Source organism: Eutrigla gurnardus (genome assembly GCF_963514095.1).
Source record: "Eutrigla gurnardus genome assembly, chromosome: 16".
Taxonomy (NCBI): domain Eukaryota; kingdom Metazoa; phylum Chordata; class Actinopteri; order Perciformes; family Triglidae; genus Eutrigla; species Eutrigla gurnardus.
Genome location: NC_139927.1, coordinates 2,989,659 through 3,008,579, shown reverse-complemented (window position 1 = coordinate 3,008,579; position 18,921 = coordinate 2,989,659). Strand labels below are relative to the sequence as shown.

Here is an 18,921-nt window from a genome sequence, read left to right as displayed (position 1 = left end):
TGCAATTTCTTCATGCTCAACACACACACTAATGACTGTCTATAAATGTGTGTGTGTGTGTGTGTGTGTGTGTGTGTGTGTGTGCGTGGGTTCTGCTTTCTCAAAAAAAGTAAATGTATGTTAAAGTCATATCTGTAAATTTGTACCAAAGCAACGAAGCGACTTCAAATGTTTAAATATTCATCATTTATTGATTTATAGACTTTTTAAATAATTTAAACATCCAAACATTTAGGAGTTTATTTTACTACTTTGTCTCCTCGCGTCTGTATGAATTCACCAAAAGTTCCCATCAGATAATGCCTCGTCATCATTTTTAAATATCCCATTTCAGAAAATATGTCAGTAAGAAACAGTGGAAGTTTTATTGTAATATCTATTAGTTCATGTGTTTCCCTGTTCTTCTGTAGCGTCGTCCACATTCATGTAATTCTACCGTCCTGATCTTAAAGGCCGTTTCTTTAAAGTTCGTTTTCTCAGTCAGAAACCTCCTTCAGAAGCTCTTACAACCTTCATTCCTTCCTCTCTATTCTAAATGTTTTTACAAACATTTACTCAGTAGGAACACGGTGAACGTTGTTTTTGTTTCTTCTTATGTCAGTATTTTCTGATTTATGGAGTGAAAGAATGAGATTTCCCAGATCTCCTCTGTAAAAACTAAATGAAACCGGAACGTTGAACCTAACGTTCAGATTTATGTTCTGGAAATGTATGCAAATGAGCAAAACATTTAGTCAAAATAATGCCTCGTTTGCATATTAAAACAATATCTATTCATTAATTCATAGATTATTAATAACATGATTTTGTTATTTTCAAAAATGAATCAATGCATGTTTTCTTTCAAACATATTTCTGATAGAAGGAGAGGTATTTTCTGAAATACTTTATTTGGTCTTGTAATAATGTGTTTCTCTATTTATGTGCTGTAGTTGTAGTTTCAGGTCTGAGATTACTTTATGCAACTTTTTTACTTCTTCATTCCCTGAAAATGCTCCAAACAGAAGATATTCACGGAATCTTCCAATCCTGAAAGTAAATACTTTTACTTTTCATTTTATCGTCACGTTTTAATGCCTTAAAATGCAGTATTATTAATTATTATTATTAATTACAGTATCACAGCCACGGTTTGGGAATGAGATTCTCAACCATCACATAGAGGTGTGTGTTTGGGTGGATGGCTTGTTGTGGAGGATCTCTGCTGCCACCCTCTGGTGAGAAATAGAAAATGTTAGGACAAAACATAATGGAGGTTGAAAATGTTGAAATCCATTTTACTCAAAAGGTGTAAAAGAATACAGGAATACCTTCACAATCTTGCTAGAAGACAACTTTATACAGAAAGACATAAGTTACTGAACAAATACAGCAATATTCACTTAAATGGTGTAACAACAATAAACTAAAAAGGTCTTTTAAAAACCTTAATTCTGTCCATGCAAAAGGAGATTCAGTTTCCTCAATGTTTTCAACGAGCTGCTGTTGTATTCTCACTTTGCTGCAGAAAGTATGCATGAATATTGTATTTGTTTTAATTATTACAACAAATGATTGCCTCACACTGCATATGGTTACATTTAACATTGTTGACATCCATTCTTTTTTCTTAAAAAAAAAACCTAGGTGCTGTATCCCAAGTCAAAACATTTCCAAAAAAAGGAAATTGTATATCATGCTGGTGTTGATGCTGTTTATTTTAGATATGCCTAAATTTGTCGTAGTTACTACTACTACTACTACTACTACTACTACTAATACTACTACTACTATCATTTGTTGTGTGTACAAACAATGTAAATATTAGTTGTGTAGACGCTCATTGTATTGTGTGCTTGTTTCCAAACATTTTTATAAACAACATTTAATGAGTCCTATTTGCATGGTTTGTTGACGGTGGCGTAGAAATCTCTGGGATCAGCAGCGGCTGCAGCAGAAGAGGGCGGAGTTTTCAAGGTGCTGTAGGTCACTGCATCACCATCACCATCATCACGGTGAAGAACGCCAGCCTGGAGGGGGAGAGGACCATGAATCATTGCAGCATATTTCAACGTTAAACTGGATTATTCCGTCTATTGACATGATCACTAATCAATCAGCTCACCTGGGCTTTACTGCTGGTCTTCTTGTTGTAGCTGACGGAGGCGTAGGAAACGCCTTCTTCAGGATCAGCCTGCAGAGAGGAGACCAATCACGGCTGCTCAGTGACATGTGGATTCATAGTTACTCACTGTTTCTATACAACCAGAGAGGAGTCGCCCCCTGGTGGCCAGCAGAGAGAAGTAGGACCATTTTCTCATAGACTTCTATACAACCAGAGAGGAGTCGCCCCCTGGTGGCCAGCAGAGAGAAGTAGGACCATTTTCTCATAGACTTCTATACAACCAGAGAGGAGTCGCCCCCTGGTGGCCAGCAGAGAGAAGTAGGACCGTTTTCTCATAGACTTCTATACAACCAGAGAGGAGTCGCCCCCTGGTGGCCAGCAGAGAGAAGTAGGACCATTTTCTCATAGACTTCTATACAACCAGAGAGGAGTCGCCCCCTGGTGGCCAGCAGAGAGAAGTAGGACCATTTTCTCATAGACTTCTATACAACCAGAGAGGAGTCGCCCCCTGGTGGCCAACAGAGAGAAGTAGGACCATTTTCTCATAGACTTCTATACAACCAGAGAGGAGTCGCCCCCTGGTGGCCAGCAGAGAGAAGTAGGACCATTTTCTCATAGACTTCTATACAACCAGAGATGAGTCGCCCCCTGGTGGCCAGCAGAGAGAATGCAAGTTTAAGGCACATCAGCTTTGGCTTCACTTTTCTGAAGGGAAAAGTTGAAGGTATTTTAACATTTTGGACCTCCTGAAGCCATTCTTTGGAGGCTGTTGTTTTTGGAGGTTTCATGTTTTTTTCTTCTTCATATTCCCAATGCAATCTTGAACTTTGCTGCTTCGTAACCAATTACTCTCTTTTCAATAAAGACAATTTTCTATTGTCTAATTGTACAAACATTAGATCATTACTCACCATGTTGTCCTCCGGCTGTCTTTTGTTCGCTGATAAAGAAAGAAGAGAGTTGAGTTTAGCTTCCAGAGCTGAAAGACACATTTATTCAAACTTCCTACATATAAACATTTCATGTGAGAATGTTCTCACCTTTAGTTCTCTTCCATATGATGACAGCCACAGGGATTATGAAGAGTGCTGCAACACCCACAGACACAGGGATCCACCACCTCCACCAGACTATAATGAGAAGTTAGCAGTGTTAAATAAAGAATAAAGAGGTTTTCGATGTGATAGCCACCGATCTAAACAAATATTATGTGTAATTAAGTGATTTCATTGTATTCTCACCTGAGGGCTGAGGACGGCTGAAGGTGAACAGATGCACTTCTCCTGTGTCATCTTCAGTCACTTTACACTTCAGTACTTCATCATATTGAGATGTTGGAAATGTCACATTGGCTGAACAGGAACTCTTTGATAGGACATATTTCTCATCTGCATCATACAACTCCACCGTGTGTCCACACCCATAATTTGTAGAGACGGAGCAGCTGAACGTCACCGCATCACCCTCCGTCTGTTTAGTCACTGGTGAAGATGGAGAGTAACATTAACTCCATCACTGTAATCAGAATTATTGTAACGTTTCAGTGTTCTGAAAACATGATGTCATCACTCACTGGTAACAACAGTCAGAAGAAGCACAGATTCTGGAGCATGTTGGGGTCCTGTTCCCAAGTATCTGCAGGTGTATCGACCAACATCCACCTTTGTGACGTTCTTGATAACCAGAGAACATTCCTCTGTAAGACTCAGTCTGTCAGATTTATCTTTTGCTTCTTTGCTAAACTGCCCAAATTCAACCAGCATGACTGTTCTTCCTGAACGAAAGAAGGACCAGGTAGTATTTTTACATTCACTGAGACGATGTAGCTCATGTTTACAAGACAAAGTGGCTTCATCTCCATCTCTGACGGTGATGGATGAATAATCCCCGACTGCTGCTGTTGAGAAATAGAGAGATAAATGTGAAAAATAAACTTAGACACAGTCAAAACATCTCATAACACCAAATATGAGACACCATCACCTAACAGGGGACATTTGAGTGAGGTATAAGGACTGGTTTTGAGACGATGCATCTTGAAATAAATACCGCTTTTGAGGTTTATTATGAAACACAACACTTCCTTAAACTAGTGAAATGTAGCTCTTTTTGTAAATAAGGGAACTTTGAGATAAATTGAATTTAAGAACGTCATGAACACGTTTGTCTGAAGACGATGAAAAACACAAATGTCACATTGATCCCTCGTGTATTGGGGGGTTCAGGAAGTTACCAGCATCTTGTCTGAGCTGTTTTACAAGCCGATATTAAAATGGCAAACATATATTCATCAGGACACCTGGATTGAAAATCAATACTTCTTCAAAACAATGTGAAAGATTTCAGATCAATGTTAAGAAAGCTCTAAAGTATCTCGAGTTCTAAATATTACATCTTCCACTGGCAGATATGACTTATTAAAAGCAGAAACACTTGTATTTCCTGTTTTATGAACATGTTGTTGAAGTAGCGTCCCTCCAGTGTGACAAGAACAATTTGACTGATGATTTAGGAAAGAAAACGTGCACGCTTACCTCTACAGTCAAACACCTGCAGCATCAGAAATGAAGACATTATGATCCATCTGAATTCAGCCATCTTGCTTCTCTCTTGGTGTCACGCTGTCAACCGTCAACACAGCATCTACTTCCTGTGGTCAGTTGGTCATACTGACTTCATGTCTCCTCTGTTGCACGTTGAATTCATGAAAGAATTTAACTTTTATTCTCTCTGAATGTCTTATGGTTATCAAGAGAGAGGAATTTTTTTATTTCTAAAAAGTTTTAAGTTTTAAAGAGAATGAAACATTGTGACACTGCAGCGGCCGGGAAGCAACACAGATAAGATGACGTCTTACTGGTCTGAGACACGTTGCTTCCTCATTGTATTTCCTTCATTAGTATTTCTTTCCTGAGAACGGAAGGAGATGTGTTTTTTTAAGAGTTTGGTTAACAGCAGCAGACTCAGGTGGTTTTAACTTCTGGTAGAACCAGTTTTTTATGCCCAGACAAAAGTTATGCATAAGCCCTATACATTAAACACTGCATTTGTCTTTTTAAAAGCAAAGAGATCTATTGTGTATAAAATAAGAGTTTTATTTGATTTATTTGTCTGAATATGTATTTTTGTTATTAGATTTTACATTTCCTGACAACTGAAGGAGAAGTGTTTTTGTAAGAATGTGGTTAAAAGCAGCAGACTCATGTGGTTTTAAGTTCTGATGAGAACCGGACCAACATTAAGAAAAATACATGAGGCTCACATGGAGGGGGGGGGGTCTCGAACTCTGCACTAAAACCTGAATTGGGACTTAAAAGTATTACATTTACATTTACATTTAGGTCATTTAGCAGACGCTTTTGTCCAAAGCGACTTACAATAAGTACATTTGTCAAATGAAGGAAACAAGGAAACCACAACGAATCATTGCCGATAAAGTAAGAGCTAAAAGTAGAACAAGTGTTAGGTCCTCATCTGAGTAAACTAGTAGTTCAAGAGCAACAGTGCTACGATCAGAGTGCTATAGGTAAGGCTTTTTTTTTTTTTGGGGGGGGGGGGGGGGGGGGGTGGGTCATGCTAGTCGAGGTGAAGTCTGAACAGGTGAGTCTTGAGCCTTTTTCGGAAAATGGCAAATGACTCAGCTGTCCTGACATTAGTCGGGAGTTCGTTCCACCACTGAGGCGCCAGAACAGAGAAGAGTCTGGACTTTGCTGAGCGACATTTGTTTGATTTCAGCGATGGTGGTACCAGCCGGCCAGCTGAAGTAGAGGAGCGAAGTGCTCGCTTCGGGGCATGAGGTTTGACCAGTGTTTGAAGGTAGGCAGGTGCCGTTCCATTGATGGCCCTGAAGGCCAGTGTCATCGTCTTAAATTGGATGCGTGCTGCAACAGGGAGCCAGTGGAGGTCACGGAGGAGGGGGGTCACGTGGGAGAATTTGGGTAGATTGAAGATAAGACGTGCTGCAGCGTTCTGGATACGCTGCAATGGTTTAATCGCAGAGGCCGGGAGTCCGGCCAGGAGAGAGTTGCAGTAGTCAAGGCGGGAGATGACCAGTGCTTGGACCAAGAGTTGCGTTGCGTCCTTTGTGAGGAGGGTCCGAATCCTGCGGTGGTGGAAAAGGGCAAATCTGCAGGATCGGGCCACAGCAGTGATGTTGGGGGTGCAGGATAGTTGGTCATCGAGGATTACACCCAGGTTCCTCGCAGTTGACGACGGCAATACTGTGATGCCCTCGACAGTGACCGACAGGTCCATGCGAGGGCAGTCTTTCCCTGGGATGAAGAGGAGTTCGGTTTTATTCAGGTTAAGCTTGAGGTGATGTGCAGTTGTCCAGACAGAGATGTCAGCCAGACAGTCCGAGATGCGAGTTGCAATGTGGGTGTCAGAGGACGGGGGAAAAGAGAGGAACAGCTGGGTGTCATCTGCATAGCAATGGTAGGAGAATCCATGCGATGTGATAACAGAACCTAGTGATCTGGTGTATAGTGAGAACAGAAGCGGTCCTAATACTGAGCCTTGAGGGACACCCGTGTCCAGAGAACAGGGTTTGGACATAGAGCCATTCCATGTGACCTGAAAGGTGCGATTTGTCAGGTATGATGTAAACCAGGAGAGAGCAGAGTCAGTTATGCCAAGTTCAGCCAGAGTGGAGAGGAGGATATGGTGATTGACTGTGTCGAACGCAGCAGATAAGTCGAGGAGAACGAGAACGGAGGAGTGGGACGAGGCTCTGGCGTCTCGCAGGGACTCGGTCACTGTGAGGAGGGCCGTCTCAGTGGAGTGAGCAGTCCTGAATCCTGATTGATTAGGGTCTAGGAGGTTGTTCAGCGAGAGATAGGATGACAGTTGGTTGTAGGCGGCACGTTCCAAGGTTTTAGAGAGGAATGAAAGAAGAGATACAGGTCTGTAGCTTTGGATGACAGTAGCGTCTAGGGTGGGTTTTTTAAGGAGAGGCTTCACGGTAGCTGTCTTAAAATCCGCTGGAATGACACCTGAGGTGAGTATTAGGCAAGTGAGTAAGTATTAGGCAACAAAACGACATAGTTAGGTTCAGGGAACAGAGCTACATAGTTAGGTCCATAGCATATGGCATTACATCACTAGCGAGGCCAAAGTCACCCCTTTGACACCCTGGAGACCCCAACCCTGTCCACGGCACTAAGCTACATGTTGCGTTGCTCCCGTACCGGTGTTCTCCAGACTGGGGCTGTGCCAGCTTCATGACGAAGCATCATGTCACCCTGTGGGATGTGGCTCAGTGAAAACTAACGGCACAGAGGAATTCCTTCATGTATATCAAGCATTGGAGACAAATTTGTTGTTGGCTGTCATTCGGGGATAGTCTATAGACCCCCAGACTAACCGTGCACTGCTGATGTCGGTCAGGCCTGGACTGAAAGAGGACGCAGATGCAGAGGTTCAACAGCTCAGGCAGATCTTTATTTCAAACTTCCCTTGACAGAGTGAGAACAAAACAGGCTGTGAAACACTTGTGTTAATAACCGAGAACAAACCTTACGGGAAAAATAACGAAAAATCACTCCCTAAGGAGACAAAGAAAAAGGCAGATAACTACATTATGCTATGAGGGAATAAACTATTAACTTTACGAAAAGAAAATCACTCCAACGGAGGAAAAAGACAAGGCTATAAACTTAACTGTGCTACTCTAGAGCGGAAAAAGGTACAAAGCAAAGCACTCCAACGGAGATCAGCACAAGGAAACAAACATACCTAGCTTCTCTAGAGCTGACCAGAAACTACAGCAAAAAATCACTCTTAAAGAGGAAAGCCAGGAATCCAGATCAGACAAACTCATGGGATTCTTGACGTGGGCTGTGGACAAACAAGGCCTGGAGGTACATAGACCAACGATATACTCCAGGGAGACGGACAAAGGACAAAGGGAGACGCCACTATAAGACACAAGAGGATAATAGAAAACAGGTGGAAACAATCAGGGATCAGAGGAGACTTCAGACCAGAAACACATGAGGAAGGGCAAGTGACCTGACACGAGAGGAGAGTTACTTTTCAAAATAAAACAGGAAATTCACCGTGGCGTGACAATGTCTGAGCCAAGATTACTTTGGGACTCAATCTGGATGTGTTTATTTTAAGAGCAGCGCGTTCCCAGGCCCGGCTGGCTCAAGACCAAATGCAATATGTGGAAAAAAGAATCGCCACTGTTTCCATCTTTGCCGAATCTGTTTATGAAATGTTTATAAAAATATACAGCATGCACTTGTTGGCCTAGGAGACCTAAAAACAAAGGAAAGTCTTTCTGACACAAACGGTTTCTTCAGTCCATCGTGGAAGAAGAACGAACACGAGGGAAGACAGCAGTAGTTTGTGAGGCAGGGTCGGTAACCACCAGGGGCTATTGCTACCACAACTACCACTGCTACAACTACTACTACTACTACTACTACTACTACTACTACTTCTATCACTACTACTTCTATCACTACTACTTCTATCACTACTACTTCTATCACTTCTACTTTTACTACCACAGGGAAAAGTGGGCATCAGGGCTGTAAACTAACAAAAGTTATGTTTCGGTGTTACTCTGGTTAAAACACCGATACACTTCATTCCTCATAAAACTTCCTCAAAGCAGATCGATGCATCCATTGTTTGAAGTCTTCTTCCTTTCATTGCTTTGTTGCTGCCAACTATAGCCGACAGTCTGCACGACGGGAGTAGAGATCAACGTCCTAAAGCAAGGCCACATTATAGTTCAGAATATTCATTTGCATCGGCCATGTGAAAAGCTTAGTAGCAATATTTTCTATATTTCAATGTCTAGGGCTTTTATTGTGAAAGGTAAAGAGTGGATCCAGTATGAGCTGCTGTTGATGAGGTTCAATTGAGTAATAAAGTTTGTCATCTTGGTTTTCTTACTTTATGGAACCTCCATGTTCAACAAGTTGCTCCATGTTTTTGGTTGAAAAAATAAATAAATAAATGCTATTACACCATGTAGTATGAAAAACAAAATAATGTCTGCATGTTAATATAAAACAGAGGGGAAATATGGTGATATAAACCATTTCTTTGCATATTTCCAACAAAACCTGGAGGTTTACCGAGGGAAATAAATTAAAGTAATTTTTTTGCCCTAAAAAAACAACAAAAATAATTGATATTTGAATGTTCATGTATTCCTCATTCTTAACGCCACACAAAAGGCCAACTTGTGTCGGCTCTTGTTGGGCCAAGAATGTGCAGGAATCCTGCAGGAGCTGCAGAGCATCACTTAACATTCCCTGTGAAGAGCGCGGCGTCCCGCCAGCGTAACCTAGCAACCACAGAGGACACAAACAGAGCTGAAGGGCGGCGGACGCATGGGAGCAAACGTTGCTAAGATTTGGGGATTTGATCACATTTCCTGAAATAAAGGCGCCTGCAGCAACACGTATCCCGTAGGTAGGAGGACGCGAGTCCAACGTCGAAGATGTCGAGATTTCTGCAAATTCTCAACATTTTGCGATAATAAGCGACACATTTTCTGGCTTTCATTTTGATATTCTCACTCATAAAACATTTTTTTAACCAGATAATCTTCACCAATGGAGCAGCTCCAAAATAAATGCATCATAGGCCTACATTTTATTTCTGGAAGGATGGAAGAATGGAAACGACATGACGTCATCCCGGCGGAGGCGGGGTTACGCAAATGCAGCAGAGCAGCCAAAAGGAGGATGAGAGCGTGCGCCCCTGCCATCATCTCCACCGCTACCATCCGCTGAGGTGTGTCTGCTGCCGACAGACAGGCAGGCAGTCAGACAGACAGGCAGACAGACAGGACAGCGACTGAAAACGACTCCCTCTCTTTGTTCACGTGCAACATGGCGTCAAAATGCCCAAAATGCGACAAGACGGTGTATTTCGGTGAGTGGTATTTTGTGTGTGACGTTCTGATCGTGAGGCTCGGCATTGTTAGCGTCCTATTTAATTGAATTGAATGCAGAACAGCTTGTTTTCAGAGGCGAGACTCACGGAGGGTCTGAGACTCGGATCCATCCACACAACATCTAATTTCCACAATTATCTCGTAATATATTATTTTATTATTATATTATATTAGTTTTATTTATTTATTTTAAAACGTCCGAGAATATTGTATTTAATGAAAATATATCCGGTGACTCATTCCATAAAAAAACCCAACTCTTCTATTTAAAGGAATGTGAGCACACCTTTTATTCAGGTGGTGTTATGGAGATGAATCCGGTGATGACGCGCCTGTTTTAGGCTGAAATATGATGATAAGCTCATAGTGAGGAGTTACACGTGTTCATCCCTTTGAGTTATTTGGAGATGTAGATGGTGTTTTAAACACTGCTGCTGCTGCATGTTCATGTCGTTTTATTATGAGCTTGAAAGATTTAAAAATTAAGGGCTATTTGAAGACGGTTGCTGTTTTGTTTTAATATCTGTTTTTTGGGGGGTAACATGTTAAATATAAGATAAAACTATTATAATTATTTCAACCAATTACTCCCAAAGAATCATTCAAACGATTATTTGGTAATTAAAATTGTTGCCAATAAAAGCTCTGTATATCATTTAAAAGATTAATCGTATATTAATTTCAGCTGTATCGCAGATGAGAGGAATATAGACCCAGTTATAAGAAGACACCAAGAGACTGGTTGTATAGAAGTCTATGAGAAAATGGTCCTACTTCTCTCTGCTGGCCACCAGGGGGCGACTCCTCTCTGGTTGTATAGAAGTCTATGAGAAAATGGTCCTACTTCTCTCTGCTGGCCACCAGGGGGCGACTCCTATCTGGTTGTATAGAAGTCTATGAGAAAATGGTCCTACTTCTCTCTGCTGGCCACCAGGGGGCGACTCCTCTCTGGTTGTATAGAAGTCTATGAGAAAATGGTCCTACTTCTCTCTGCTGGCCACCAGGGGGCGACTCCTCTCTGGTTGTATAGAAGTCTATGAGAAAATGGTCTTACTTCTCTCTGCTGGCCACCAGGGGGCGACTCCTCTCTGGTTGTATAGAAGTCTATGAGAAAATGGTCCTACTTCTCTCTGCTGGCCACCAGGGGGCGACTCCTCTCTGGTTGTATAGAAGTCTATGAGAAAATGGTCCTACTTCTCTCTGCTGGCCACCAGGGGGCGACTCCTCTCTGGTTGTATAGAAGTCTATGAGAAAATGGTCCTACTTCTCTCTGCTGGCCACCAGGGGGCGACTCCTCTCTGGTTGTATAGAAGTCTATGAGAAAATGGTCCTACTTCTCTCTGCTGGCCACCAGGGGGCGACTCCTCTCTGGTTGTATAGAAGTCTATGAGAAAATGGTCCTACTTCCCTCTGCTGGCCACCAGGGGGCGACTCCTCTCTGGTTGTATAGAAGTCTATGAGAAAATGGTCCTACTTCTCTCTTGATGTATTATCTCAGTAAACATTGTAAACATGAGTTTATGCTCTCAATCTCTAGTTTCAAGTCTTCTTCACTCCAGCATGATGTTCATTTAGTACATTATGGTCCATTTAGAGTCCACCAGACCAGAAAGCAGGGGATGCTTTAGGGGGCGGGGCTTACCTGCTGATTGACAGGTTGTTTTTTTCTATGAACTTTAACCCTTTCACAGTGTTTTCAGCGTTTTTACTAACTGCGATGTAAACCCATTCGAGTCATTATTAGACGTCAGAGAAACTGACGATAAATATCACAGACAGGACTTTCACTACGGAGACCACTGTTCATATCCCGTGTGAAACCAAGTGACCCTTGAGTTATTTCACCATTGATTTGTTGCAGAAATCACGGAATTGACTCACGCCAGTTACGTCAGAAATGTAGTTAATTTACATAACAAACAAAACCTCGAGAAGTGTTTTTGTTGCGCAGCTAAGGAAGTTTATTTTGAAAAGCAAGTGAATACAAGATAGGATACACAGATAATAATAATGGATGGAATGTAACAAGCGGAATTATCGTAGTAGTATCGCAGAACAAAAGGTTCAAATCTCTTCAGTTTACGTGAACCCACAGATCGTAATTTCAGGCATCCAACCAAAAAAAACCTGCAGACTTCAAGACGAGGGAACAGCCAGTGAAAAAACGCTGACTCGTCACGTCTCCACGGGAGAGAAAGTATATTTACTCAAGTATTGTACTACTTCCCTTGGTTTTGGAGGCAAATACTACATTTGTTTTATAGTCACGTGATGGATGTATAGATAGATAGATAGATAGATGGATAGATAGATAGATAGATAGATAGATAGATAGATAGATAGATAGATAGATAGATAGATGGATAGATGGATAGATGGATAGATAGAGAGACAGGCCAACATATATCACATATAATAATAATAATAATAATAAACAGTAACTAGATGTAATAAACCTCCTATTATAAATTCTCTGATTTTTATTTTCCCAGTCCAGGACTCAGACTGGTAATGTGGACCAGACCGGGCTATAATTGGATCCCAGTCCTTGGATAAGATTACAGAGCCATTAACTGTCAGCTCATGACCACCAGTCTGAACTCTGTTGTCTCACGGCTTCTGCAAAGTTACCGTCTTCATCGTCCTCCTTTAAATGGCATTGTTTTTGGAGAGATGGTTATCCATGTTTTAAGCCTCCTTTCAGTTCCATAAACACCACATGGCATTGTTAATAATTCATCGATCGCTCATCGATTTTCCTTTTTTGTTCTTTCGTCTTAAAAAAAACGCCCCGCCCTGCAGCCTCAACCAAACCTGCTGTTCTCTCCTTCCTGCAGTAGATTTACACGTTTCCTCTGCTGTTTCTGTTGCTGCTGCTGTTGCTGCTGTTGCTGCTGTTAATGTTGCTGTTGTTAATGCTGCTGCTGTTGCTGCTGTTGCTGCTGTTGCTGCTGCTGCTGCACGGGGAATTTATTAGAATGGAGACGCATTTTATTACATTTCAAGCTCAGACATTTAGTCTATTTAGGGGGTTTTTCAGTTGCAATCAAGTGGTTTGTTTGTGCAATTTCTAATCTGATTTTAAAGTCAGTATTCTATTGATACAACAAATGACAGAAAAAGAGATGTAGTCATGTTGTTGCCATGGTGAAAAAAAGGAAAGTTCTTACATTTGACACAAGGAAATAAATAAATGAAAAAAACGACACATTTCATCCATAAATAAATAAATAAATAAACTTGAATCCTAATGTATGATGTTGCTCCCAAAACGGCATACCCAAATATCATTCCTTAAAGAAAGACTAATTACTGTTATTCGCAGTGCACAAGAACACACAACTGTACACTTGTTACACACTCACGTGCTCCGCCATCGATGCAAAGTGCTCGCCGCATGCCGAGGTGACAAACCATCACGTGTCACGGCGGCGGGCCGGCCGGTGAGTCTGAACAGGAAGTGTCACGTCGTATCAGGAGCTCGGGCGTCTGCTGGGATATTCTGGGAGAGGCCGTGACCCTCCGTCACCTCTGTCCTTTATAAAAGTACAAAAGCAGCGTGCTTTCAAAATTGTATTTAAATTAATTATTTTTATCGGAATATACTGAAGATACCAAAAGCAAAAGAAGTCATTATGCAGATTAGTGAAGTTTCTTCTGCTCACGTGAAACGGGACGACGTTTGAAATGCAATCTAAAGAGCCTGATTCCACAACAACGTCTCCAAATGTTGTTGTCTAGCGGGTCGTACCATTTACAGGTTTTTATTCTCGTGGAAACCAAACCCTCACCTGTGTCTCTTCTTCTGCAGCGGAGAAGGTGTCGTCTTTAGGGAAAGACTGGCACAAGTTCTGTCTGAAATGTGAACGCTGCAGCAAGACGTTGAACCCAGGAGGCCACGCCGAGGTAAGATGACTCATTCAGGTCTCATCATCAATATTATTTATCTATCATGTTTGGGGTTTTTGCTGACTAATATTAATTATCCTACGACGGCGTATTGTTGGAAAAAAAGGGGGAAAAACGGAGCCAAGAGAGGGGGGCAATATTCCGAGAAAGAAACTTGCAAATTTGCGAGTTTATAAAGTAGCAGTTCTTGTGCGTACTAATATAACAATAAAACCACAACGATACTTTCGATGAAGGCCGGCGATGTTGCATATTTTAGGTCTGAGAAGTGTCGTACACGAGAAGTCCAGCTGAGGAGGTTTTCCTGGAAACTCTATTCGCTTTAAACAAGTCCTCAAAATGATCATGGTGGGGAATTTCTGAAGCAAAGTGGATTTTAATAGAGAAGAGTCCGGACCGATGGTCTTATTTGGCTCTTTGGTCATGTGTTGATGAATCACTGTGAACAGAGAGAATAACAGAGCAGACAGGTCTTATAAATGTCCTGGTTCATTTATCATTTAGCATTATGCTAATCCAAACAGACTAAATACAAGAATGTGTTGAATGAAACGTTTTTTACTTTGTGTTTTGCAGCATGACGGGACGCCTTACTGCCACAAGCCGTGCTACGCCGCCCTCTTCGGACCCAAAGGTGCTACTTCTTCTTGTTTCCAGACATTTATCGCGACTCTGTTGGTCATTTGCATGTATGTAACGCAGCGTTTGTGTGCGTTAGGCGTGAACATCGGCGGAGCCGGTTCCTACGTGTACGACGCTCCCGTCAACGAAGCCCCTGCTGCCGTTTCCATGGAAACAGATGCCAAGCCAGAGGCGGAGAGAAAAGCCCCCGTGCGGGGACCAGTGAAGGGTGAGAAACAAAAATGTGCAGCAAAAACAGAAAGAAAAGAGGAGTTTCCTCTCCACAGGGATTGGGAGGTTTAGTTCAGGTCACTGTAGAGCAGAGATCTTCAACAGGGGGTCCGGGACCCCTAGAGGGTCTGCAGAGTTACTGCAGGGGGTCCCCGAAATTATTAAAAATGTCCAAAAATCAACCTTAATATGAATACCACCTATATTAACAAATATAAATCTTCCTGACCTTGGGGGTCCTTGGCCTGAAAACGTTGAAGACCTCTGGTTTAGTTGCAATGATGATTAAAAAACATACTGATGATGTTTAGAGGAAAATCAAGATGATAAAAATATATAAACTGGGAGTAAAAAGTGAGAACTTGTACTGCTGATGCAAAGAAAGATCATCAAAGTGATCATTTCAGTGAAAAACATGAAGATACACAATAATAGAGAGATGAAGATCAATGTGATTAGTTATTATTATTATTATTATTATTATTTTTAGCTGCGAGCTTCTCCTCTTTCTCCGGAGGACCCAACATCTGCCCCCGATGCAACAAGACGGTTTATTTCGGTAAGCAGATCACTGTCTTACAGTTATGTGCATATGTAGTGCTGGTTTCCATGGTGACTATCTCCGTGTGTGTGTGTGTGTGTGTGTGTGTGTGTGTGTGTGTGTGTGTGTGTGTGTGTGTGTGTGTGTGTGTGTGTGTGTGTGTGTGTAGCTGAGAAGGTGTCGTCTCTTGGGAAGAACTGGCACCGGCCTTGTCTGCGCTGTGAGAGATGCAGTAAGACTCTGGCTGCCGGCAGCCACGCAGAGGTGAAACACAAATACTACACAAACCTGAGTACTATGTGTTAAATGTTGAAAGACGTCACAAGAAAAGTAATATTATAATGTCTGAAAAAGTCATGAAAAAAGTCATAGTATCATACGTCAAAAAAAATGATAAAAAGTAATTTTATATGTTGAGAAAATTCATAAAAAAACATGTATTTTATATGTAAAAAAAATCATGAAATAAAATTCATTTTATATGTTATGTATTATAATGCTTTATTCCTCGATGCCCAAATGACCCCAGTGTTTAAAAGAAGAATCTTAATATAATACACATTATGTCCACCACCTTTTTACAAGGTGTCATGCATGCTGAGAAACATTTACAACCACTTGTATATAAATCTTCTAAATGCATTATAATGTGTTATAAATGTGCATCGTATACTCGACTTCATAGAAGGTGTTCGGATGTTTTCTCTCTGTTGCAGCATGACGGACAGCCGTACTGCCACAAACCCTGCTACGCTGTGCTGTTTGGACCCAAAGGTAAATATGAAGTCAGGGTCACAGCTGACTGGAGACCAGCTGGGGGGGCTGGGTCAGACCTGGAACCACCACGGCCCGGGTAGACCAGCTGGGGGGGCTGGGTCAGGCCTGGAACCACCACGGCTTGGTTAGACCAGCTGGGGGGGCTGGGTCAGACCTGGAACCACCACGGCCCGGGTAGACCAGCTGGGGGGGCTGGGTCAGACCTGGAACCACCACGGCCCGGGTAGACCAGCTGGGGGGGCTGGGTCAGACCTGGAACCACCACGGCTTGGTTAGACCAGCTGGGGGGGCTGGGTCGGACCTGGAACCACCACGGCTTGGTTAGACCAGCTGGGGGGACTGGGTCAGACCTGGAACCACCACGGCTTGGTTAGACCAGCTGGGGGGACTGGGTCGGACCTGGAACCACCACGGCTTGGTTAGACCAGCTGGGGGGGCTGGGTCGGACCTGGAACCACCACGGCTTGGTTAGACCAGCTGGGGGGACTGGGTCGGACCTGGAACCACCACGGCCCGGGTAGACCAGCTGGGGGGGCTGGGTCAGACCTGGAACCACCACGGCCCGGGTAGACCAGCCCTTGGTTAGACCAGCTGGGGGGGCTGGGTCGGACCTGGAACCACCACGGCCCGGGTAGACCAGCTGGGGGGGCTGGGTCAGACCTGGAACCACCACGGCCCGGGTAGACCAGCTGGGGGGGCTGGGTCAGACCTGGAACCACCACGGCTTGGTTAGACCAGCTGGGGGGGCTGGGTCAGACCTGGAACCACCACGGCCTGGGTAGACCAGCTGGGGGGACTGGGTCAGACCTGGAACCAGCACGGCCCGGGTAGACCAGCTGGGGGGGCTGGGTCAGACCTGGAACCACCACGGCCCGGGTAGACCAGCTGGGGGGGCTGGGTCAGACCTGGAACCAGCATGTATTGATCACAGGGAGTCTTTTGAAGACAAATAAATGCATGTTTTTGTGGCCTTGAGTGTCAGATTGAAGCTCAGTTAAAAGAGAGGAACATGAAGTTTGTTAGTCGATGGCAAGAGAATAATAACGTTACACGTATGATGTTTATAGATGTAAAAAATATAATTATACACTTTCGTTGTGAAAAAAACGCTTTGGTCAAAGTCTGCGTCTTGTTATTGTTCATGAGTCAAAAGTAAATTTGTACTTTTTAAATGTATCTTACAGATGATTTGTTATTATTTATTTATTATTAGCTTGTTCTTGTTCCTTCACACAGCAGCAGGAACACTACAAGCAGCAGTCATTTTATTCATTATACTTATTATTATTAACAGTAATCCCTTTCAACAACCAAAGGGTTGTTTGGACGAACTGACCCTTTAAAGGTAATGACTGCTCCTTCTCCCTCAGGTGTAAACACTGGAGGCGTCGGCAGCTACATCTATGACGAACCTGCTGAAGCTGAGGCCCAGCCTTGAGCCTGGAGCCTGGAGCCTTGAGCCTGGAGCCTTGACGCTGCCTCCAGGACCCTCTATGTCTCTTTGATTTGCCTTCGACGGTCATGGTGACAGATTATATGTCCTGCGGTCACAGGGATGGATATTTAGATGTTTCTGTTGTATTTGTATATTGTTTATAGATCTATTTTTTGTACTGATACAAACCTTGAACACCTTTTCCTCCCGTGTGACTCTCAGATTTGCCTTTGAAAAGAAACTACACTTTTTATGTAGATGAGTATTTAGTCGTGTTGCTGAATGATTCCGGTTTCACATTGTTGGACATTTTAGTGCAAAGTATTTGAATTCTACATAATTGTGTTATAAATGAACAAAGCCTTTCTGCTGGTTTAAACGCTCATCAAATTCTTCAGGGATACTAAAAAAAAATATTTTTATTGTTGATTCAGCTGTTATTAACTTTTGCTAAATTCTTAATTAATTAATCATTTTTAAAACAGTCATAATTGCTTCTCATGAATCTTCAAATTGCCTGTTTTGTCCAAACAAGAATCTTAGACACAAATCTATTACATTTACAATTATTTAAACAGAGAAATAAGGAAGAAACTGGAACCAACAAATGTTTGATTGATAAATTATTTAAAGATTGTCTTATTATTAATATTATTTCCCGTCAAAACTCATATTACTTTATTTCTTCAGCCATAGCAGTTGAACAGTATTCATCTTTTTTTATTTTTTAAGTGCAACCAAAATAAAAAGGCAAAGTGTCACCTGACAAGTCAGAAACGCGTCTTACTGGAAACAGAAACCAGGAAGTGGATGTTTGTCAAACTGAACACAATGTCGGAAGTTGGGAGCGAATGTACAAAATAATGGTTTAATGTTAACTATCAACATGCTGCAGTAACCATTATACTCCACTACACTTTGTAAATTCACATGTAAAGCACATCAAACACGGCACATTATCACAGATCAAATAATTTCACATCGATATTTGCTAATGCAAATGACTAATAATAATATGATGACATCAACAGTTGATACAGTCATCATTTAGCTGAGAACGCTTTTCATATATTTTGTTTTGTATGAATTTGAATGCAGGAATCTTTCCTATGGTAAAGTATATTTACATTTGGGTACTTTTACTTAAGCCAATGATCAGTATAATTCTTCTTGAGAGCAAACATACTAAAAATGAGCTGTAGTGAGTGATGTCTGCTGGAGGGTCCCACCAACAGATTACCGTGTGTTATTACATTTTATAAAAAGAAAGAATTTCATGTTTTGTGTTTTCTAGGAATGAATTAATCTGGAATTCAATTTGGCCTGAGGAAGCTACGCGCTATCTGCATTGCGTCTCTGGACGTCGCGGTTTTATTTTGAAAATA

General features: G+C 42.1%; 2 protein-coding genes across 3 annotated transcripts; one reads left to right on the top strand and one right to left on the bottom strand.

Annotated features, from left to right (window-relative positions):
- Window positions 1-1,318: 1,318 nt before the first annotated feature.
- Window positions 1,319-7,525, bottom strand: LOC311027348 (uncharacterized protein). Of its 2 annotated transcripts, none has more exons than XM_084031338.1 (8): window positions 7,467-7,525; window positions 4,639-5,014; window positions 3,678-3,998; window positions 3,346-3,585; window positions 3,145-3,234; window positions 3,016-3,044; window positions 2,105-2,173; window positions 1,319-2,009 (listed from the first exon to the last, which is right to left on the bottom strand). In XM_084031338.1, exons 2-8 carry the CDS (start codon window positions 4,700-4,702, stop codon window positions 1,875-1,877), a joined length of 948 nt encoding a protein of 315 aa, XP_083887464.1. In that variant the 5' UTR covers window positions 4,703-5,014; window positions 7,467-7,525; the 3' UTR covers window positions 1,319-1,874. The 2 variants fall into 2 exon arrangements, with proteins under 2 accessions (XP_083887464.1, XP_083887463.1); XM_084031337.1 differs by having other exon boundaries at window positions 3,678-4,001; window positions 7,467-7,523.
- Window positions 7,526-9,808: 2,283 nt separating this feature from the next.
- On the top strand, window positions 9,809-18,746 carry LOC311026714 (cysteine-rich protein 2-like). The gene is made up of 8 exons (XM_084030403.1): window positions 9,809-10,000; window positions 13,834-13,928; window positions 14,508-14,565; window positions 14,650-14,781; window positions 15,274-15,342; window positions 15,494-15,588; window positions 16,041-16,098; window positions 17,472-18,746. The coding sequence occupies exons 1-8, from the start codon at window positions 9,958-9,960 to the stop codon at window positions 17,537-17,539; spliced, it is 618 nt and encodes a 205-aa protein (XP_083886529.1). The 5' UTR covers window positions 9,809-9,957; the 3' UTR covers window positions 17,540-18,746.
- The last annotated feature ends 175 nt before the right edge of the window (window positions 18,747-18,921 follow it).